General features: G+C 36.6%; 1 protein-coding gene across 1 annotated transcript; it reads left to right on the plus strand.

Annotated features, from left to right (window-relative positions):
• Positions 1-34: 34 nt before the first annotated feature.
• LOC308269629 (vomeronasal type-2 receptor 26-like) lies at positions 35-24,461 on the plus strand (the record flags this gene model as incomplete). Its single annotated transcript, XM_080704996.1, has 7 exons — positions 35-73; positions 8,715-8,875; positions 9,327-9,624; positions 14,000-14,809; positions 16,975-17,196; positions 17,820-17,943; positions 23,542-24,461. The coding sequence occupies 7 exons, from the start codon at positions 35-37 to the stop codon at positions 24,459-24,461; spliced, it is 2,574 nt and encodes an 857-aa protein (XP_080561122.1).
• Positions 24,462-25,458: the final 997 nt, after the last annotated feature.

Consider the following 25,458-nt stretch of genomic DNA (forward strand, 5'->3'; position numbering starts at 1 on the left):
ACAGAATGAGAAAGTTTGAGCACATACTGCCAACATGGGAATCAAATTAGCAGTAAATGAAGGAGTGAATAAGGTATTCCATGCAAATGGTAGCCATACTGAGCATAGACAGACTTGCATTGGTTAGGGTAGATCATAAATCAAAAACTTTAAAAAAGATTAACAATGTCATATAATTATGATAGCATCAACTTATCACAATGACATGCCCATTTTAAATATTATATATGGTAATCTATATACATATATATAAAATAGTAAGAGATATGTTGGGAAAAAGGCCACAATAAAATAATAGATAACTATGTCAATATCCCCACTATCGGCAATGGATAGATCATTCACATAAGAAACCAAAAAGCATCACAGGATTTGACTTGCTATTAATTTAAATGAAACTAACTGTCATACACAGAATATCCCCTCTCACAGGAGCAAACTGCACACTCTTCTCAATCCTCATGCATCAGTGTCAGAATAGACCGTAGCCTGGAGCACCAAACAGGTCTTCACCAGCTTAAGAAAGTGAGAATCCTGTGGCAAACCTTCCAGAACACACCGCAACAGAACCATAAATACAGAACAAAAGGAAAAGTAGACATTTTTAGGTACATGGAACATCAACTACATTATCTTGAAGAACCAGCTAATCAAAGAGAAAACCAAAAGAGAAATCAAATATTATATTGGAACAAAAATGGAAATAGAGCATACCAAAATCAAGGGACAAAGAAAAATCATTCTAAAAGGGAACATGTTCACCAATATATGGCTCCATCAAGAAAAAGCAAAGATGTCAAATAATCCAGTGTTACCCTCTAGTAATATTAAAGCAGAAAAGAAAAACTGATAAATATTTAGCTAGAAAACTAAGAAAAACGAGGAAACACTAGTATTAAAAAACAGAAATGAAAAATATATATTTTGCTAGATTACCCATACCAATACACAAAAGCAGCATGGTAAGACCAATTAAAATAAATACAAGGAATTGACTTCCGGGAAGATGGCGACCGAGAAAAGCGGGGCTTAAGAGCCCCGCTAACAACAAATCTCCATTACCACAAAATCAGCGCCTTTCAAAGCCATAAAACAACATCACCAGAGAAACAAAAAAAAAATCACCAGGCTCCAGAGAGAAAGCAGACTGAGAACAGAGCCACAGAGGAGATCCTCACGCCCGAGGACGTGGCCTCATGCCCGAGGACGCGGCAGCAGCGCCATACTGCCGGCGGCACTGGCGAATTCACGGGACGGCCACAGCAAGCCGAGGTGAGCCGCTGCGGAACAGCCAGGCGGGATTTCTCGGCGCAGAGGGCATCTCAAGCTCCCAGTGGCCGAGCTCAGCACACGCTGCAGGGATTCAGAATGGAAATCAAAACCAAGAAGAAAAACGCCAGCCCCACAGCCGAGGGCGTAGCAGCAGCGCCATATTGCCACCGGCGGCAGCAGCGAATTCACCGAACTCAGTACAGCTACATCTGCGTACTCAAGAACAGTGAGTCAAATTGCGGGCCACAGAAGAGAAATCCCAGTACTGTACTCCCTAGGACTGGACCCAGTGGGGGGGGGGGGGCGGTGGCAGAGATATCACACCATAGGAGAACTTGCAACCTGGCACCCCCACAGTCTAAAGCAGCCTCTATCGACTCTCTGGGTGGGAGACTCTGTGATACAACCCAGTAAAGGAGCAGTGGGGTCTGAGATACTACTGACTCGAGATCCAGAGCACCTTAAGTGAAGTCATAGTGACCCAAGGGAAGAACCCAGAGAAGGCACAAACTTCCGAAATCATGGGAAAGAGGAATAATACTGGAGCAATGAATGCACACAACCCCACAACATCAGAACCCAATAAAACAGAAAATCAGAGATTTCAGGAAGATCAAATCAGGAAAATAACTGTAGAAATAATAGAGGTGCTTCAAAAAGAACTCAGACAGAGCCAAAAAGAGATAAAGGATGCAATTAATGAAGTAAAGGCCTCAATTCAAAGCACAAACAACCGATTAGAACACATGGAGAACAGAATCTCGCTCTTAGAAGATGAGCAATCCAAAAATGAACGCATAGTTTCTAATCTAGAAAAAAATATCCGACAGCAGGAATCTGATATTGAAGAAATATGGGCCCATTTTAAGAGAGCTAGCCTAAGAATAATTGGAATAGAGGAGGGAAAAGAAAGTGAAACCAAAGGGATCAACAATCTCTTCAAGGAAGTAATAGCAGAAAATTTTCCAGACATAGAGCAAGAGGTCGATACACAGGTCCAGGAAACTTATAGAACTCCCTTTAGACAGGATCGGAGAAGAGGATCCCCACGCCACATAATTGTCAAAATGACCAATGTGGAAGCCAAGCAGAGAATCTTAAAGGCAACAAAAGCAAAGGGCCAAGTGACATTCAGAGGCAAACCAATTAGAATCACTCCAGACTTCCCAAACCAAGTCATGAGAGCCAGAAGGGCTTGGAGTAACATATTCCAAACTCTGAAAGAAAACAACTTCCAGCCAAAAATTTCCTACCCAGCAAAACTTTCTATCAAATTAGATGGAGAAATAAGAAGCTACCATGACAAACAGAAACTGAAGGAATTTATGTCTTCAAAACCAGCGCTAGAGAAAATACTCAAAGAGATTAACTACAAAGAAGAAATAGGTAACACACTCCAGAACTAGAGAAACAAGATTTTCCATCCAACAGATAACTAAGATTGGTTATCTGTGGAGATTCATTATTTATGTTAGTCTTTTACCTATCTCTAAAGGGTATTGTTTGCCTTTATTGTTGTTAATTTTTAGGATTTCTAGTTGGAATATTAATATACCTTCAGATATAGCATTTGGGAATATTTTATCCCATTCTATTAGTGACTGTTAACTCTGTTTACATTGTCTTGGGATATACAATATTTTTTTTATTTTTTAGGGAGTTTGTATACTCTTCTGTTGCCTGTGCCATTGAAATCATATCCAAGAAATCACTGCCAATTTCAATGTTGTGAGGTTTTATGACCCAGATTTTCTCCTAAAAGTTTATAGTCTTAAGATTTATATTTAGGTCTTTTATTTATTTTGAGTTAATATTTGTATATGGGATTAGGTAAGGGTCCAATTTTATTCTTTTCTATGTAATTATTATTTTTCAACAATATTTAGTTAAAAAATTATTATTTCCACCACCAAATGTTCGTGGAAACCTTGTCAAAAATAACTTGACAATATAGGGAAGAATTTAGCTCTAGGCGTTTATTTAACTCCAATGGTTTATATATCTGCCTTTAGAATAGTACTACACTGTTTCAATTATTGTAGCTATATATGGTTTGAAATCAGAAAATATATATCTTCTAGCTTTGTTCTTTTTCAAGATCGTTGTGTGTACCTAGAGTCCATACTCCATATTAGGATAGTTTTTTTTTTCTGAAAAATAAATATATAAATATATGATAGTTTCACCTAAAAAATAGAAAAAAAAATATTCTCTGGTAAGAAAGAAAGCAAAAAGAAATATTGAAATGTTATATTTAAGTCATCAAAAGCTTGGTATCAGACAAATGAAACTGTTTTGTGAGATTATCATTTTTAATTTTGCATAAATTGCTATAATACTAGATGTCAATCACTAAGCCAAGCATGGGAGGGAGGGGTAGGGAGAGAATGGGGTGGGGATCGGGTGGGGGCTGACTGGGCAATGTGTGCATGTATGTCTACAAAAGTATGTATCCCACTATGATGTATGAATATAGTGCACCAATTAAAAAAAATAAAATAAAAATGAAAAAAAATAAATAAATACAAGGTTTTTCTCTTCCAACTCTTCCCCTAGAGAGAAAGGATTGTTTTCAATGTACTGCCCACTGTCAGAGTTGTCAGGACATGGGTGTGTTTCAAGATATGAGATTTAAAAGCTGATGGAAAGGAAATAATTACAATTAAAAGCACAAGGAGAGCTGCAAAATAATTCTTCCTGAAACATATCTTTCAGGTATTTCTTTTTATAGCCAAGGACTGATGTTGTGCACACCATTACCTTTTAACATGGGAAGAGGATCATGACAGGCTCCTCTCTCACACTTGGCATCTGAGCTCAGGTTTGACTGTAGTGCAGTGAGGAAGGTCGGCCGACACTTAGCAGCCATTAACAAAGTTTCAGAAGTAACTGATGCGTAACATCTGCCACATCATGTGATTGTGGGTTGTTTTGACACAGGCGTTGTATGTCGCTCAAAGTCCTGCGATTTGAGAGGAATTGTGTAGACACATAAAATGAGACCAAAACTCAGCCTACGGGAACGTTGACTTGAAGACATCTTAGCCTATCCCAGCTCTCAATTATGGCCTGTCTGTTTCCCTAACAAATACATTTTGTGCTAAATTGAAGATATAGTTAAACTTCTGGTAGGAGCAAAAGGAAATGAATGAGTAAGTATCCATCAACTATCAGACTCTGACCAAATGCACACCAGTTTAAAGGTACTGTAAGTGGACAACTGTTTTGTAATAGATATCAGGTAAAGCTGCCTCAGCCGTATCATCCAACAGTCCCTCCATGTTTATCTACATTTTCTGATTTATTTATTATAAATAAAAAATAAAATTACTATACACTTCTTAAAAATTTCTCATTACAGAAGCACACTTGTACTATAACATTGACTGAAAATATCAATATAGTTGAACTCTGTTTATTGTTTCCAAAATAACATAGTGTTGGATTCTTCTTGTTTTTACACTGTACATATAGTTCTGTGCTTTGACTTATGTTCAAAATCTAATTTAAGGTTTCATACATGCTTGATGTATAATACAGGTATATTTCATTTTTTTCACTACTGTAGTAATAGTAATTCTACTCCTTAGAGATACTTGAAATGTTTCTATTGCTTTTTCATTGGAAGCACTGTTCCTCTTATTTCTCCTATTTCCATGCCTATTCACACCAGACTCCAAAAATGTTATATCTGAACACTTTCTATGTCAAAGGGTATCTCTTTCTGTCTGGAAATACTAAATAATTTTTCTCTTATGTCTTTGTAATTTAAACTTTCAACACTGTATAAATATACTATCAACTGACCTGGTTTCAGACATTGGTTCCAAGACCAGATCATATCAATTGTCTGTCTGGAAGTCCAGCTTGTAAATGGCAGACACTGGTACTTCTAAGCCTCCATAATTGTTTGATCCAATTGCTCATAAAAAAATAAATATCTTTTTGTTTATATGCTATCCATCTATCTAGCTCTCCATCTATCTACCCTTCTGTGAATCCAGATTATATTGGTTGTGTTTTTCCACAGAGGGACTATAAATTATAATGGAAAAAATGTTCTTGTAATGTTTAGGAAGAGTCAACAATCTAAAAATAAATATCAAAGTATAATTTTTGGATATAATATATTGTATGCAGTTTTAGATTTTCAGAGGAAAGAGAGTTTAAATAGTAAACACATTTGCTTTAATAGGATTACATTGCAAACTTTTTCTTATTATTAACTGATAGATTACCCTAACAGTAATCTTAAATATATTTATAAAGTACTTCTATTTCAAATATTGTGTTAATAGGCATATATTAGGAGACAAAAAAAACTTTTACAGAATTTAAGGTGTCAAATTACATTTAGTTTTAAGAAAGTAACAAAAGTCAATAGCATATAGAATTTTTCCATGATAGACTACAATTAGAACAGCAAAAGAAAGACTTGCCAGCCATGGTGGAGCACACTTGTAATCCCAGCATTTGGGAGGCTGAGGCAGTAGAATTGTGGTTCACAGACAGCCTCAGCTACTTAGTGAGGCCCTTTGCAACTCAGTGAGACCCGGTTTCAAAATAAAGAATAAAAAAATAGGGCTGGATGGGTAGTTTGGAGGTAGAATGCCCCTGTCTTCCAACCCCACTACGTCAAAAACAAAAAAAAAAAGTTTCCCCAGCATTAAAAGGACATTTTATTTATGCATATAAAGGGTAGATTGCCAATTTACCCATATTTTATTTTATTTTATTTTATTTTATTTTATTTTATTTTATTTTATTTTGCGGGTTTGGGGATGGAACCCAGGGGCATTCGACCTCCAAGCTACAGCCCCTGCCCTATTTTTTATTCTTTACTTTGAAACTGGGTCTCATTGAGTTGCAGAGGGCCTCACTAAGTAGCTGAGGCTGTCCGCGAACCCTGATCCTCCTGTCTCAGCCTCCAGAATGCTGGGACTACAAGCGTGCACCACCACGCCCAGCTTACCCATATTTTAAATACAGAAAGAGTAGCAGACCACTGACAGTTTACTAGGATATAGGGAAGAATAATGAAATAAGATCTGATCCACTGTGAACACACACACACACACACACACACACACACACACACACACACACTTATTGATTCAGGTGCTATTCTACATTTTAGAAATAGAGAAACAGCAAGCTTACAAAATAACATTCCTTCCCTCATGGTAGATATTTTCTAGTGAGTACAGAAATAGTAAAATATTCCATGCTCATTTACATTCTGTGTTGGAAGACAATAAATAATGTAGAGAAAACATAAACAAAAAAGAGGCTATGAAATCCTGGGAAGGGAAGAGAATTTGAAATCAGGTTGTCAAGGAGACCTTGGTGGGAAGCCATGACTACCAGGGTAGGCTGTGTGACAAGATGCGTAAGCCCATGTTGTACAGCTGTGGCACTCTGTAGCGGGATTCCCTTTTTTCACAAGGTCACTGGGGCCTCAGCTCTTTTCTGTTGCTGCACTGCTAGCTGCACAAGGGGAAAGGAAGCAGAAATTTTAAATTTTATAGAACAATAAAACTCTCAACACTGGCCTAGTGTTTTCAACTCTTATTCACTTGGCTAATAACAATTCACTCACTCTATTAATGTCTAACCAATGTTCTGCATTTTGAACAAACTAGAAGGAAAGAAAACATAGCTAATAGGAGTCGACTCTTTTCATGTAAGTGATTTAAGTGATTTAGCGTTTTGAGCTTGTCCTGGAGTGAGATAGTACCCTCTTGTGGCTTTACACTGCGGCCCAATCATTCATTCTCCAGGTCTTTGGGAAATCGAGGTGTTTATGAAATTCTTTGACATATTTGTATCATAACATAAAATAATTATATAAAGATTCACATCAACTTTCATCACACTCTGGTACCTTTAATTTCTTTTTTTGTTTTGCATCATTCCGGTACAGCTACTACTATGCTAATTAGACATGGAAAATGAGGAATTTTACCTTGTACATTGTCTTAGAGGATGACTTTCTGCTTTTCCCATTGACTAAGATGTTTGCTGTAGGCTTGTATCATATGACCAATATTTATGGCAATAAATTTTTCTATGATTAAATTGATAAAATCATTTTCATAAAACAAGTTTTATTTTGTAGGTGTTTCATTGGGTTCAATTGAGAGAATGTTATTATTTTTACCTTATCTTCTCATGTACAATATCACATTTATTGACCTGTGTATGTTGAACCAATCTTATATCCCAGAGACAAATCTTAATTAATCATAATGTATAGGACTGAAACTAAATTTTCAATTTCCATTAGTTTTCTCTTGAAGATTTTTGCATCTAGGTTCATAAAGGAGAATTCTAAAATGTTTCTTTTTCATTCATGAAGCGTTCATATTTAGTATGGCATATTGGTAATACAGAACAATGAGTTTCATTGTGGTAGAGTTGATTGTGACATACTTTGGAAATGTTCGTGCTCCACACCCTCTTTAACCTTCTCTCCTATTCTCCCACCTGTTTCCTCTCCTGTAGAGATGGCCCTTCTACTGTTGCATCCCTGTCTAGATTTCACACTAGTGACGGAGTGTGTAATACTTGTGTTTTTTATTTTGAATATTTCCTATCGTAATAATATCCAGTTCCATGCATTTCCTGCAAATGATATGATTTTAGAGTAATTCACAGTTAAATTATGTACTATTGTATTTTTATAATCCATTGTCTTTATTGATTCATATGTGCATGAGCACATAGGTAGATTCTATGAAATGATCAGGAAAGATTTTGTCTAATGAAAAATTTGGCTTGTATTTTGAAGAGATATATACACAGAGTAATGCCTCTTTGGTCTGACTATTCGAGCCTTAGGCTCCACTGTGCTCTCTGATATCCTCCTTCCTGATCTCTATGACTTCCTGCCTCAGTAACTTTTGATAATACTAAGAATAGCATTTGGATGAAGCTTCTTGACTCATGCAGAAATAATTTCAGCATAGTAATCTATCATATTATCTTGGCATCTCTAATTAATTTGAACCCACTAGGGAGAGAAATCCTTAGGAGTGTTTTATGATTTAAAGATTGTTTTTGATGATGTTTTTCTGATGAGAATCAGGTGCCAGATGTGAAGTTAGAGAGCTTGTGGTCCCTTGGAGCCCGGCAGTAATGGCATGAATGCCCCCTAAATTGAGAGCTGAGCAGGTGCAAATCAAACACACTAAGAGAAAACAAGGCACTGTTTACATATTAGCACACTTGCATCAGGCCCAAACCAAAGCCATATAAACTGGCCCCACCTGAAGTGGAGAGCCATGCATTTTGAATAAAGTACTGCTAGTCTTGATCAGCTCTGGAGGAGATTCTCAATAGAATATATTTCTGAGGTGCAGGCAATTACACTAATACTTGTCAGAGTTAGTATGAAATTCTCTTCTGTTTCTCTTCTCTTTGTCGTTCTCTTTGTATTCCAGGAGCAAAGTTCTAGCCTCTCGTCAGCGATCTCTGCTTCTGGCTACCATCAAGATGGGGATGTCATTATTGGTGGACTCTTTTCCTTAAGAGCGACTCTTCTGGACATCAGATATATGTTTGGATTTCAGGATACAATCTATTTGCCGGAGTTTGTTTTCGTGTAAGTATGTGACTTCTCTGTACTGCGCACACAGATATAAAATACACTCTGTAGTTGAAAATTTACTTTTCCCTGGAGACTGATGCAATATATTGTATTGTGAATTTTTTGTTTAAATTAGTTTATTCAACATTATATTTGTGTATGGTCATGGGTAATCTAGCAACATATTTTTCTTCCTGGAATATATCCCATTATCCAAGGGAATAAAAAACACTATGAAATTATGAATGTGATTTCTGCCATTTTTCATTCATTTTATTCCCTTGACCTTACATTATCAGAATCCAACTGGACATAAAAATGCCAAACTTGTAAATTTAACCATAAATCAGATTGCCAATCTGATTTATTTGGGAACCAAATTTCTCAACACTTTCAACTTAGAATGTCCTGTTCATGTCACAGATTTTACACTCGCACTTTTTGTCTTTTCCCCTTTGCATTCTAGAGCTCTTCCCAAGCACTATCAGCACCTGCTGGCCATGGTGTTTGCTGTGGAACAAATCAACAAGGACGTGAACTTGTTGTTCAATCTGTCTCTGGGCTTCTCTATCTTCAACATTGATTTTACTGAGATGAAGGCCGTGGCGAGTTCCATGTCTCTGCTCTCAGGAAAGAGTCCTCCAGTCCCTAATTACAACTGCAGGACGGAGAAGAAAGGCGAGCTGGTGGCTGTGGTAGGAGGCGTTTCAACATTAATAACAACTCAGAGTTCCCATGTGCTATCTCTGTTTAATGTTCCACAGGTAAAGGAAAATATCGGGCTTCTAAAGTTAAAAATACTCATTTTTTGTATGCCCCAGATTGCACTTATTCCTGTTGTGTTGATAGTGTATGTACCTTCTCAACAATTTACTGTTTAATTATTTTCTTCTCTAAAATATAATTTATAACATAAAAATGTACTTGTATGGTTTAATTCCCCCTTTAAAGCTTTTAAATAGAGGAAAGCATACAGATGATAATAGTGATAATCTACAAACTGACCAAGAGTACATTTTTCAGTACTAGAATCATCATCCAGTCTTTTTTGCTATGCGAAGTAAAACATCTTAGTTATATGGGGGTATGGTAATTCTGGTCACAGATTTTAGATTTATTCACATTTGTGAAGTGTACATATTATGAATGCTTTAATTTTTGATGAAATATTTTCTTTGATATCAATTTAAATTCCAACTTTTTTTTTTTTTTTTTTTTTTTTGGTGGTGGTACTGGGGATTGAACCCAGGGGCTTTCTACCCCGGGCTATGCTCCCAGACCTTTTTTATATTTTATTTGGAAACAGGGTCTCACTAAGTTGCTGAGAGCCTCACTAAGTAGCTGAGGCTGGCTTCGAACCAGAGCGACCCGGTCTCAGCCTCCCAAGCGCGGGGATTACAAGCGTGCGCCACCACGCCCGGCTAAATTGCAACATTTTTCTAACAGTTTATTTAGCTGATACAGCTTTTAAGACTTTGAGTTTGTTTTTCAATTTTCCTCTCCAATAAAGAGTATTTAAATTTGTGCCCTTGTCTTAAAAAATAATCTTTCCTTCATCAGGGACAACTTCTTTTAAATATTTTTTGCATATTAATAGTATTCCTGAGTCAAATGTGTTTATATCTGTAGGCCTTATAATAGAATTTAAAATTCTTACTAAAACTGTGTTAGTTTTTTTCTAACAGTAATAATGCATAAGAACCGCAGTTTACTTTTCTCTTGAAACCCCCATGTTTATTTTTAAAAATCTATTAGAAGAGGGTAGTAATGATATTCTTGTTTAATCTTTATTTTCTTTGTTGATGAATTTTCTTTTATTATATACATGCATATTTGTTTAACACATATTATTAAACAATATATATATATATATATATATATATATATATATATATATGGAGAGAGAGAGAGAGGTAGAGAGTTAGTTAACCTTGGTCATGTGTGGGTTAGAGTATAAATTCTTTCCTCTTTTATTCTTGCTAAAAATTTTTTTGCATTTTTTATCAACAAATGCAGTCTTTTCCCATTGTATTAAACAAAATTGGCCTTTGTATTCAATACATTTCAAGTATGTATTTTTTATGGTACTGATGAAGGAACCCAAGGACTTTCTACCTCCAGGCTACACTCTCTGATACCTATTTTATACTTTATTTGGAAACAGGGTCTCACTAAGTTGCTGAGAGCCTCATTAAGAAGCTGAGGCTGGCTTTGAACCTAGCAATCCTCCTGTCTTAGCTTCCCAAGTACTGGGATTACAAGCGTGCGCCACCACGCCCATCTTTCAAATATGTATGTCTGAAAAAAAATCCGTTAAGGGTGTACAATTTCGGGGAAATGTAAGTATACAAAAAATAGACTTATTAAATAACACTCATAAACACATCATGAAATTTTAACAAATTTTAAAAAGATGATAATCTTTAATTTTATCTATTAAATTTGCTTCTCTTACTGCATCAGTTAAGTTTTTTAAATTGCTTTCTGTATTCTTCCTAAATATAGAGGTGAACCTTTTGTGATTTATAGATTTTTTTCATCCTTTTTCTTTAAATATTAAATGATGTTCAAGAGTCAAGGTTTTGAATTGGTATACATATTAAGTGTCTCTTAAGTATTCACATTTAACGGCTGATGAGCAGTTGGATATGAGGCTTCACAGTTTGGTAAAAATTCTCAGGCGAACATATAAATTTGAAAGGTCATTTAGAAAATAGGTGTTTGTGAAAAAGAGAGAAGATCCTGGTTTGCGCCATGGAGCCTTCTGATGTTGGGAACTTCAAGAGAGATGGAAGTTTCAGCAAGTTTATAGTGATAATGTGGACGATATTCTAGAAATCAGTTGAGGAGAAGAGGAATGCTGCACTGAGGAACCAATTTCAAGGAAAAAAGAAGAAGCAACTTTTTGCATGTTTTATTGGGCTATTTATTTTTATGTCTCTATTGGTACATTATAGTCTTATATCTTAATGTAGTTGACAGTGACATACATGGACACAGCACCCGGTGGGCTCTCTCCAAGCTCCTCCTCCTATCATCCTTCCCCATACAATACTGAGGTTGGCGCTGCTATCCTCACATATGTTTTTAATATCAATGGGAATTATTGCTTCTTTGATTCTTCCTCTCCCCCATGCCCACTTCCCCTGAACCATCTCCCTGGTTCCAAAGAGCTTTTCCTCCACTATTCGAAGCCCCACTGATATCACAATTAATCCCTAGCTCCTGTGATTGGCTAATCTCACTTCATTTAATTTTCTCCAGGTCTACCCATTTTCCTATGAATGACATAAATTTCTTCTTTATTGCTGAGTAGAATTTTATTGTGTGCATATCAAATAATTTTATCACCCACTCATCTGTTGATGGACACTTAGGTCGCTTCCATAATTTGGTTGTTGTGCATTAGGCTACAATAAATATGGATATGCATATATATCTATAATTTTCTCATTTCATCCTTGTTGGAAACATACCCAGGAATGGTATAGCTAGATCATATGGTGGATCCATCATCAGTTTTTCAAAGAATTTCCAAGCTGATCTCCATAGCAGCTTCACTAATTTGCAATCCCATCAACAGTGTAGAAGTGGCCCCATTCCCCACATGCTCACCAGTATTTACTGATAACTTCTTAATGACTGCCTTCTGATTAGAGTGAGATGGACTCTTGGTGTAGTTTTGACTTGCATCTTCCTAGTTGCTAATGAGGTTGACCACTTTTGATGTATTTATTGCCCATTTGTTTTTTTCTTTTGTGAAGTGTCTTTTTAGTTATTTGTATCTTCAATGTTAAGTCTCTTAAGTCTTTTGTATCTTATAGATACTAGTTCTCTATTAGAGAAATGGTTGGCAAATATCTTCTACTCTGTAGGCTCTCTCTATGGACTCTTGATGGTTTTCCCTGATGAATAGAAATTTTTAGTTTCATGCCACCCCATTTATTAATCCTTGTTTAATTTTCTCATCTTTGAGGGTTTTATTGAGGAAGTTTCTACATGTGTCTGTATGTGGAAATGCTGGTGCTATACTCTCTTCTAGTAATTTCAGAATCTATGGTCTAAATTTCACCTCGTTGATTCTCTTTTAATTTCATAGAGTAATTTGTGAAGCATTGCATTTAGTCCTTCTGTAAAGATATTGTAGAATTCAGCTAAAAATCCTCCTGAGCTTAGACTTTTCTTTGACAGTAGTATTTTTATTGCTTTTTCTCTTTGCTTGCTATCGATCAGTTTAGGTTTTTCTATATCCTCTTGGTTTAATGTTGGTAGATGAGATGTGTCTAGAAATCTCTTGATTTCTTCTATCTTTTGCAGTTTATTGGATCATAAATTTTCAATGTTATTTCTGATGATCCTCTGGATTTCTTCACTGTCTGGGCTGTGACCAACAGTTTTCGGCCAAAAGTAGATTAGGTGAAATGAGTTTGGGTAAATAGCCATCTAAATTATCAAATTAGTCTACAATGACCTAGTTTTTAAAAGACTGAAAACCACAGAAATATATGATACAGAAGGCTCAGAAGGGAACATCAAGAGACATATAGGAATAATAGCAAAGACAACTCAGTGGAGTTTTCTTTGAAGTAGGGTAGCAATATGGGAGTAACTGGAGAACTTGAATACAAAAGATTATACATGAAGGGACTGAAAATAATCAAGCTTATATTCTTCACTATGTAATTGTTCAATATTTAGTAAAAAGTAACAGGAAGGCATAGGTAGACCGAGGCATTATAGACTTCTTTCTATTGTGAATTATAACATGCTTGATGTATTTTTTTTCTGAGTAAAAATGATGATATCTTTGTAGCTTGACGAAAAACATCTAGAGCATTAACATTTCATTACTCCTATGATCATAATTCATAAAGTTCAATATTAGAAAATCTGAAATTGTATATAATATCTGAAAATTCACAATACTAGCATAAGAAAAGTAGATCAAACACTTTTCTTATATAAAAAATAAAAGTAAAAATTAGGTGATGAGTGAAATAATATATGGCTATTTCTTCACAAAGTGACTTGTTTAATTGTTTTATTTCTTCTACAGTACATATAAGAGAATAAATAAATCAAATTATTGATAATATGCATCATAATTTTGTGTAAGCAATAACTTTGTCTTCTATTCAGATCAGCTATGGTCCCTTTGACCTCAGTCTCAGGGACGAAGTCCAGCTCCCGTCTCTCTACCAGTTTCCCAGGGACTCTGCAGCTCTGTATCAGGGGATCATCCGACTTTTGCTGCACTTTGGTTGGGTCTGGGTTGGCCTTGTGTTTCCAGATGACATCAGGGGAGAAACATTTTTCAGAGACATGACCCAAGAAATGGACAACAATAGACTGTGTATTGCATTTGCAGAAAGGATTCCACAGTTTCCTGCTGAGGATATAATTGACAGTTACTATTTCAGTATGAAAATCTCAACTACATATGTCATTGTTGTTTTTGGTGACACATATTCTCTTCTAAGATTTGCATATAACATTTTTTCCCACAATATTTGTTGTAGAATCTTTGTCACAACCTCTGATTGGGATATAACAACAATACCCTTTGGACCACGTCCAGGTTATACATATTTTGGTGGAGGATTATCATTTTTTGTCCACATGGATGAGATTCCTGGTTTTAAAGATTTTCTCAGGAATGTTCACCCTGCAAAATATCCTCATGATATCTTTATCCAGGATGTGTGGTCTATGATATTTGAATGCCCACATTTGATTAAACATAAAACCAGAAAATTAGATCGATGTGCACAAAATGGCACCCTGGCAGGTAAAGATCTGCACCTTTGGGACATGAACACCTCAGCCCAGAGTTACAAGGTGTACGCTGCTGTGCAGGCCATTGCCCAGGCTCTTCATGAAGAACTCTCGCTTCGAATGGAAAAAGAATTCGTTGAGAAAGACAGGAGCATGACTCCTCAACCTTGGCAGGTAGCAGCGGCTTATTCTTGTGTTTTTCTAGGGAAATAAGCTATGATTGGCCTGTGTTTAAACATTTTCTTTATTATTTTTAATATTCTGGGGAAATTAGATAATTAGCTTAGAAGACTTTCATAAGCATTGATATAGACCATTTGAAGGAATCTTTATGTCTTTGTGATGCTAATATCTCACATTAGAGTTTTTCTTTTGTCCTATTTTGAAAAGGAATTTTTTTCCTTACTTTTTAATTTTTCCTTAAAGAGTAAGTAGCTTGTTTAAAAATTAAAGTGGACACAGTGGTGGGTCATGTACTCAGTCCTTGTCATTCAAACTTCTGTGTTCTCTTTCTACTATACATTAATTTCTGTATTTGAATATATTTATTTCTGATGATTAGTCCTCCATTTTGCAGTGGGCCTGGCTGTGCCCCGGGCTGTGACCTTATTAAGTGCTTTTCATCTCTTTAACTCTCCTTCAGGTGAGACAGGAAGGCTAGAAGGGACCTGAGTAGGGTGTTTGTTTTCCTGCCCAGCTGGATTAGGCTCTAGTAAAGCAGTTTCCCTTAAAGGTGAAAAACAATACTCTGGGCATGTTTCAAAATACTGTTTGCTCCCCCTGCTGGATAAAGGAGAAAGTAACTCTGTGATTTTAACTATGAGAAACTGGTGGAGACCCTGGTGAACACATATGACAAAGGGTCCTTCCTCCAATTCCACAAGCCTAGGCCTCTAGGGGCTTTCATCTCCCTGACTAGTCGACACTTAGTCTGAAACAGCATCAATTCTGGTGTAAGTTTTCCCACTAGTTCTCCAGTCCTGCTGCTTCTTCCAGCAACCTGATATTTTTTTCTTGTTTATCTTTATATTTTTTAGGAAAACAGTTTGTTTTATGACCTAAATTCTGTGATGTGCCTAGTAAAAGCCTTTATTGGTATTTATATTCTTGGTTTTAGTCATTTGATTTTGCTCATTAAAAAGTAATAAAAATAAAATAAAATATATACATTCTCTTGAGGTATTTTGCCTTTCCCAATATTCTACAAGTTTATTAAATATTTATCATCTAATGCACAGATTACAATAATTGTAATGCATTTTTTATTTCAATGGACCTATTTCTACATTTCAATTTTAGAGATTTCTTGTGAAATGTGCATGCATATGTTGTTGATGTAAGTCCTAAGAAAGGAAATGCCATGCATTTCAATGAAAGATTAAGTTATTATATAAATAAGTGGTTATCAACAAGTGCTTCTCAGGCACACCAGGAAAATTCCTTCCCAGTTGAAACATATTGTCAAATTTAACTTTCTATAGAAAAGTTTATTGATATTCAATTTGGTAGGAATAATGTATGCTTTTGTTTCACAAGTTAGGATAAAAAATTTTAAAGACTCTATTAAAATATTCCAGATAATAGCAGGAATGAATTGTGTAAAATTGATAAGATTGGAAAATGATATGAATTCAAAGAAATTCAGCTTATTCTTTTGTAAGTCAGAAAAACTAGGTTCACATCATCAGTTTTTTACTGAAATCATTCATGTTATATTTGTAAAATAATATGGATAGCCGGGCGCGGTGGCGCACGCTTATAATCCCCACGCTTGGGAGGCAGAGACAGGAGGATCGCGCAGGTTCGAAGCCAGCGGCGCGCACTGGCTTAGGAGACCCTGTTTCCAAATAAAAATGTAAAAATAGGTCTGGGAGCGTAGCCTGGAGGTAGAAGGGCTTCCAGGAACCCTAGTACCATAAAAAAATAAAATATATATATATATATGAATAATAATATTTTATTGAGAAGTAAAATATTTTTAAAATAATATTTTATTGAGGAATTACTGTGTACTGATTTTTAAATCCTTTAGCATATTTTTCCTCAAAATGAGGAGCTAATTTTAAAAAGTTCTGGTGTCATCACTATCAGTGTGACGTTTGAAAATTAATTTTATATTTGCAAAGGATGATAATAGTAATTCACACAAAGATTTTATGTAGCCTATTTGCTATTTATTGTACGTAGAAGATGTAGATGTAGACCCTCATCTGGTACATACTGAACCCTATATAAGTATTTAAAGAGGAAGTGTAAATGAGGTTGCATTGAAGTAATAAGATTTATTTCTACTACTATTCTTTGTGGGCTCAAGTTCTAAAAATTATTTTCACATTTAGCTCCACCCATTCCTGCAAAGAGGCCAACTTGAAAGAAGTGTTGGTAAGGGGGCCTCTGTGAGTGAGACGACGTCCACAACCCGGCTTGACATCTTTAACTATCAGTCTCTGCTGAATGGCACCACAGCCCAGGTGAAGGTTGGAGAGTTCATGTTCAAAGCACACAGCGGCCACTTGTCATTAAATGATGAACTCATCACGTGGGGTGAGCACTACACTGAGGTGAGCATCCTCGGTGGTACTCTGGGGACATTCCTCACAGCGCAGAGGTCTCAGAGAGTAGGAAAATGTGTGGATTCCACTGGGCGGACACTAACCTTACTTCTTACTTTGCTTTAGTAACAAGCATAGGAACTTCTTGGCCTCAGAATTATCATAAAATCACATTTACGTCTTTTGAATTAAAAGATTATCTTTTCTGCAACAGATTAAATGGACCTTTTGCCTACATAGTAAAACAGATCACCAAAGCAATTTTCTGAGAATATGGATTTTTGAAAGCTTATGGTATCAGTGATAATTTGAATATCTGGCTCCAATGAAGGAAAATAAATGATATTCTTGAATAAAAACAGTCTCTTCAAAAGACATAATAATAAAGCACACTAACTTTACCATAATACGCATATTCGTGTTTATACTTTATATCCCGAAAAATTTAAATGGTATACTAAACAGAGGGGAAACATAGTACCAAGGAACACGATAGCCAGTAGGTATTCTCCAGAAGGTCAGAAGTTCCTGCTTAAAATGTTGTGCTTCAAACAGTTTAAAACCTCCACCGACACAGTACTTCTCAACTTGTTTAAGGACCAGCTTACCCTCTTCTCACTTCTCTTACACAGACTCCTTCTGCTGATTGCAAAGCTCATTGTAAACCTGGATACAAAAAAGACGCACCTGAAGGGAAACCATTTTGTTGTTATTCATGCAGACCCTGCCCAGAAGGGGAGATCGCAAATGTATCAGGTAGGCATTTATAAAAATCATTCTGAATGTGGAAAATTACACAATGAGACATGGTTCCTAAACAAGCGAAGTGAAAATTTGGGAGACACACAGCCCTTGAACTCTGTGAGGAAGAGCACCTCACACTGTTCCTGCCTCAGCGAGCAGGTACGGCTGACAGGTGGCTGCGGTGTTTGAGGTTTGTGACACCTCCTGGAAATCTCCACTTGGATTCTCAGAATTCTCAACAATTATTGTTAAATAGCCTGGCAGAGTGGCACACTCTTGTAATCCCAGCATTGGAGAGGCCCAGACAGGAGGATCGCAGTGTGCGTTCGCCCTCAGTTACTTAGTGAGGCCCTTTGCAACTCAGTGAAAACCTGTTTCAAAATAAAGAATAAAAAAATAGGGCTGAGGTGTTGCTCAGAGGTAGAAAACCCCTATGTTCCATTCCCAGTACTGCAAAAAAAAAAAAGAATTAATGTGAAATAATAATAAAATAGGACTATGTATAAAAATGTAGAGGGGACCAAAATTATCATATTATAATTTTTTAAAAACAATTATGAATCATTCTTTAGGAAAGAAGAGCATAAGCCAGAAACGGTGGCACATACCTTCTATGATTCCACCATTTGGAAGCGTGAGACAGGAAGATTTTAAGTTAGAGGCCAGCATCCAAAACTTAGTAAGACTCTTATAAAAATAAAAAGGAAAAAGGGTGATGAGTGTGACTCATGGCAGAATGTCTCTGAGTTCAGCTCCTAGTTCAAAAATTAAAACAATAGCTGGGCGAGTGGTGCACGCTTGTAATCCCCGCTCTTGGGAGGCGGAGACAGGAGGATCCCGCAGGTAAGAAGCCAGCCGCGCTGTCTTAAGAGACCCTGTTTCCAAATAAAAATATAAAATAGGTCTGGGAGTGTATACTGCAGATAGAAGGGTTTCCAGGAACTCTATTACCAACAAAAGAATTAAAATAATAAAGAGTATAGCTGTTTAGATTAAAAAGTCAGTAGATGGGTTAGTAGATGATTGGGAAGGACCATAATAAGATTTAGGGCAGGGAAAACACATCTGAACAAATTATTCACAACACAGCCATGTAGGCACGGTGTCAGGTAAGCAGGATGGAAGGGGATGTGGATCCCAGGAGAAAGAATGGAAGTGATAGAGGACAGACAGGCATGGAGGGTTAATATCAGATGATTTTCAAACAATGATTAAAGTATAAATATTTATACTTATCCATATTTACATAAGCTGATCAAAGCATTCCATATAGAATATGGTAAAAATAATTTATGTATCAACACAGATTGTGGTTAAAAGCAGAATTCCACAAAGAACGAATGAAACTGATCTAAAAGCAGCCAAGCAGAAAAGATAGAGCGCATACAAATGACAATTGCCGTGTTGACAGTAAAATTCTCAACAGAAATAACGGAGGGGCTAATTGAGTAAAATAATATCTGTGATTCACTGAGACCAAGTACATGTCATTTAAATACGTAACAAAGGTTGTTGTTGCCTTTCTTGGACTCTCTAATTCCTTGATAGACAGCGAGATCTAATAAACACATGCATGGTGTTCCTGGCCCTTGTTCATTTGAGGATAATATTTGAGGCTCTTTCATATCTAGGGACAAAGCTAACGGCTCACGGTACCAAGTCCTGGGCTTGGCAGTTTGTATCTAACTCTCTGTCCAGTTCCTTGGCAAACCGACTTCCTGCACAGCTCTCCACCACATTTCCCCTGGACATCTCTCGGGCTTAGTCACCTTCTCTGGTAACTTGCCTGAGCAGAGTCCCGTCCTATTTAGATGCTGTAGTCATCGGCGGTGTTTCTCCATTTCTTATTTTGTATTTCTTTTTGCTTCTGGAAATGTTCATGTTTGAATGTGATTCTGTATGTATCACTTCCTTTTATTTTCATATTTAACTTCTATTTTTATGAAAACTTTATTTTTATTTTTTGGAGCAAAAAATGGTTGTCATACTATGTGAGATTTTTCACAGTTAAAATATTCTGTATTTTTCATTTTCAAACTTACTATGTCATTAAAGTTTATATTCACTCTCATACGAGATGACTTATTGTACTTATTTATTTCTTTGTTTGTGTATTTATTTTATATTTTTCCAATATTGGGGATGAAACCAGGGAGTTTCTACCTCCAAGATTCGCCCCAGCTCTGTTTTTTTTTTTTCTTTATTTTGAAACAGCTTCTCACTGAGTTGCAAAGGGCCTCACAAAGTAGATGAGGCTGTCTGTGAACCACGATCCTCCCATTTTAGCCTCCCAAATACTGGAATTACAAATGTGCACCACCACACCTGGCAAAATGACTTAAGAAGTGTAGTAGTTTATAAAATTGGATTGCTGACAAGTCGAACCCATTTTACTAATCTCATTTTGTGTTTTCCGTCATGACTCGCTGTAAGCAGTAACAGAAATCAATTATCTTGCAGTTCTGGAAGCCAGGACCTCTAACCAGGGTGTCAGCAAGGTCATGTTTCCTGAGAAACCTATAGGGGAGGGCCCTCTCCTGCTCCTGATGTTTCCACTGGTGGCCACCAAACCTTGGTCCTTCCTCTTTCGGTATCACCCCTCCAGGCTCTCTCTGTTTTTATATTACTTCCCTCCAGTGTTTCTGTCTACATATGCTATTTTCTTTTCCTTATATGACTACCAAGTATACCAAATCAGGGACCATTATAGCGACCGTCTCTTAACTCAATTAATTCTTCTGTGACCCTATTACCAAATAAGGTTGCATCTCACAGGTATCTGGGGTTAGGGTTTTAGCATTTCTTGTAGGGGAAACTATTCAACCGATATAATAAAATTGCCCATTTATTTTCAAATATTCATCATGCATTTGTAGGTATCCAATCTATATGTTATTTAATGTTTTCTGTATCATTATATGAAGTTCCTGTTTGCACACTCAGGTTGGATTTCTAGGAGTGACATGGATAGTGGGTGAAAGACGGAACACAGAACTGTGGTCCTGTTTATAGGAGAAATACTGAAAAGGTTTCTTTTTTGGGGGGACACTTATTCTTAGAAACATGAGTGTAAGTTGGAAATCCAATTCTGTAATTTTGCTGTAGAAAGTTTGTTAGGTTTAATTCTTTGAATACACATACATGGATTTAGATTTTTCATGGCAAAAACAGAGAAAACCAAAGTTCTCTCACATTATTGAGGTCAAAATTCCAAGAAGTCATAGATTCCATATAATGACCTTTGTGATTCTCATGTCTTTGATGAAACCCTTATCTGTGATAAATGATGTGCAATTCTTTAACTCAGAATCCCATAATATTTAAACATGACAATATTGGATGGATTCTTCCTCTACTTTAATATCATTTGATTTTGGAAAGAAGCAAATACTGGTAACTGAGGAGTCTCATTAAACTATGAATCTCATCAATATTAATGGCTTATAAAATTTAGCTCTAGAATTCTGTGGTTTTAAGAATTCTGCTTACGCTGGGCTTGGCGTGACATTCTTGTAATCCCAGTACTTGGGAGGGCTGAGACAGGAGGATAGTAGGTTCTAAGCCAGCCTCAGCAGCCTAATAAAACTCCCACTAACTATTCTACCTTTCCTTATTTTTTCTTCCTCAGTAAATTACTGCATCATCTGTTCAACTCCAGTAATGTGCGAATGGTTTTTCTAAATTCTTCCTCTTGTACCATTTCCTTTCCTTTTTTTGCAATGTCTCAAATACATTCTCTACTTCTGTAGTATTTTTTAAGATATCTTCCCTATCTACAGTGTTTTAGAATCAAATAACTGTAGCATGGAAAATGTAAGAAAAGCAAACATGACATTTTCTCAATTCAGTCTTTTAATATGCATTCAAATTGTTTTTATGACCCGATGGCTTTTCCTTGGCTTATTAACATCTCATCCATATGCAATTTAACTCTCTCTTGAATGATCCCACTTCTCCGTTTCTTTCTCTTGAAATTAAATATTATGTGTTCTTTCTTCACAAAACTCCAGGGACTGAACGTTCGTACAAAAAACAAACAAAAAATAAAATACATGAGAAAGCAAGAGGAAATATGCAGAAGTAATAGCATATTCCACCATTTGTTAATGATGTTCATAAAAAGTTATTGTTTCTAAAAACCCGAGTTGCATTATTCTTTAGGAAGAGATATTAGCAGCATAAAACCATAAAGCATTTAAATATTAGTTTCAGTAAAAAATTGTGAGATATAAACTCACAATTGAATGAGTAAAATTTTCTCATTAAAATGATGGTATAATGCTGGGCGTGGTGGCGAACACTTGTAATCCCCGCGCTTGGGAGGTGGAGACAGGAGGATCGCGCAGGTTCATAGCCAGCTGCCCACGCTGGCTTAGGATACCGTGTTTCCAAATTTGAAAATATAATAAAATAGGTATGGGAGTGTAGCCCGGAGGTAGAAGGGTTTCCAGGAACCCCAGTACCATACACACACAAAAAACATGATGGTATAAGGTGGGTATGGTGCCATATACCTGTTATCCTAATTCTTGGGATGCTAAGATAGGAAGATCAAAGGTTTGCGGAGAGTCTGCGCAAGTACTGAGACTCTCATCGACCTAGCAAAACCCTGTTTCCAAATAAAAATAAAAATAGGGTCAGGGTAAAGCTCACATATAGAATAAACCTGGGTCTAATCCCCAGTAACACACACACACACACGCACGCACGCACGCACGCACGCACGCACGCACAAACAGTGGTATATACAAACATCTTTCAGAGTAAATGAAGTCAAATCCTGAAATATAACGCTGTACATATCCCTGTATTTTGAAGTTTCTTTAATGTATTTACCCAGTCAAAATATATTGATTTGAAGAAATTATGTGTAGAAGAATTACTAAAATAAATAATAGAAAGATATCAAAATGCACATCAAAAGCTTTTTGTGAAATGATTTTGAGCTTGAATGAGAAATTTAAATAAAATGTTATAAAGTTTTTGAGGAGCTTACCAAAATTAATTTATTCCATCATAACAAAAATATCCCTCTAAAATGGATTCCTTTCAAGCAGTGAACCATGGCACAATGGATAACACATCTGACTATGGATCAGAAGATTAAAATTGATTCCTTTCAGAATAATATGTTATTATAAGTAATAAAGAAAAACTATATTCTTTGTAGACCTGATACAAAAATCAAAGTGTAATTGAGAAAGCACTAAAGAGTTCCAATTTTTATATTCAATAAATACTAGAATTAACTTGTCTTACTGGCCATCTATAACTAAAACAAGCTTTAGAATGTGTTCTGTCTTCCTTTCATAGATAAACAAATATATCTTAGAGACAGTATGTAGTTTTCTCTCAACATCATTTTTAAAATATTTGGCACTCCTTCTCATTACTCACTTTAACTCATTTTGTATATTTTTATGGAATCAAAAATGAGATGATTTTTCTGAGAAAATAGAAAGTATACATCTATTTTTCTAATGCTGTGGTCCAAAGAATGTAAGTGAGTACATTTTTAAAAACTCAAATATGGTCTGTTCTACATGTATTTCTTTATATATATTAGATATAACCAAGGGAACATACTAAATTCACCTGTGTCCCTTTCAGATATGGAAGAGTGTATCAAGTGTCCTGAGGATCACTATTCATTTGAGGCAGGAGTGCAGTGTCTCCCCAAAATCCCGACATTTTTGTCCTATGAAGACACTCTGGGAGCTGTTCTGGTCTCTGTGGCCATTAGTTTTTCTGTCCTCACTGCTCTGATTTGGGGACTGTTTATCCTCTACCGACACACCCCCATCGTGAGAGCAAATAATACAAACCTCAGCTATGTCCTCCTCGTCTCCTTGATGCTCTGCTTCCTTTGCCCCTTGCTGTTCATTGGTCAGCCCAGCCCAGCCACCTGTGCCCTAAGACAGGTGTTCTTTGCAGTTGTCTTCTCTGTGGCCGTTTCTGCTATTTTGGCAAAGACCTTCATCGTGGTGGTGGCCTTCAAAGCCACCAGGCCTGGAAAGGCGTCGCAGATGAGGCTGGTGAGCCGAGGCTCCAACGCTATCGTCGTCCTGGGCTCCCTGATTCAAGGCTGCATCTGCATGGTGTGGCTGGGAACTTCTCCCCCTTTCCCCGATGTGGACTCACAGGCAGAGTTTGGCCACCTGGTCCTGCTGTGCAACGAGGGCTCCCCCGCCGCCTTCTACTGCGTCCTGGGTTACTTGGGCTTCCTGGCGCTTCTGAGCTTGATGATTGCCTTTGTGGCCAGGAGGCTCCCGGACACTTTCAACGAGGCCAAGATGATCACATTCAGCATGCTGGTTTTCTGTAGCGTGTGGGTCTGCTTCTTACCCACCTACCTGAGCACCAAAGGCAGAGCCATGGTGGCTGTGGAGTCCTTCGCGATCCTGGCTTCCAGCGCTGGCTTACTGGGGTGTATATTCCTTCCCAAGTGCTATGTGATTCTGCTGAGATCAGACATCAATTCAAGGAAAAAATTACTTGAACATGTTCCTTCTATAAGTCAAAATAATTAATGTTCAAGTGACATAATTGATGGGAAATGAAAAATGCTAGGAAAATATGAATCAAAGGGTGGCCTGAAATAATTATAACTTTATTTAAGAATGACAGTCCTGTAATATAGTGTCCTGTCATTATGGGAGTCGTTGTGTTCCAGAGAACTTGCTCTGGGTTCAGATAGAGAGAAGATAAATTCAACATCCCAACATCTGATCAAGATGTACAGTGTCTACCACTTAGTTTCTTGAAGCATTTTTCTCTCTTTAAACAACATGTGCAGGTTTAGCAAAGGGTTAACGTGAGATTAAAATAGAGTCATTTATTTAAAACTTATCTGATCAAAAAGGCTTTCATATTATTTGTTTATTCTGCATTTGATTTCCTTTTGATTTTAGCAAAAATAAATTTTTGAGAAATCATAGGATTTGATCATAGAAAAATAGTAATGTGTGCTTTTCCTTCATTAATCTTCTCCAAACTGAAAGTAAAAAATTGGGGTTTTGAGCTGTCTAAAGAGTGATTGTGATAAGGTGAATCATTATGGATGAAAGCTTATGCAAAGCCCTAGAGGAGACCAAAGGAGAATTTTAGGGAAAAGACAGAGCTTCATTACTGGGACCTCAACACATTAGTTAAGTAGAAAGAATTACTGAGAGGAAGGAGCCATCATCTTGGGAGAGTGTGGTTTTCTAATTTAGTAATCTATTTTCTCTCCCACCTCTTCCCCTACTGACAAAGGATTATCTGTTTCCATGTATTGCCCAACTGTCACAGTTGTAAGGACATAAATGTGTATCAAGAGATAAGGTTAAAATCCTGGTTGTAAGGGAAAAAGTTAGACTTCCGGGAAGATGGCGACCAAGAGAAGCAGCACTTATGAGTCCTGATGATACCCGACCTCCATTGTCTCAAAAATAGCATTCTACTAAGCCAACAAATACTATCAGTAGAGGAATAAAAATGACAAATACAAGAAACAGAGAATGAGCAGATTAGAAGACCGACCAGAGA

This window comes from Muscardinus avellanarius (genome assembly GCF_963383645.1).
Source record: "Muscardinus avellanarius genome assembly, chromosome: 11".
Taxonomy (NCBI): domain Eukaryota; kingdom Metazoa; phylum Chordata; class Mammalia; order Rodentia; family Gliridae; genus Muscardinus; species Muscardinus avellanarius.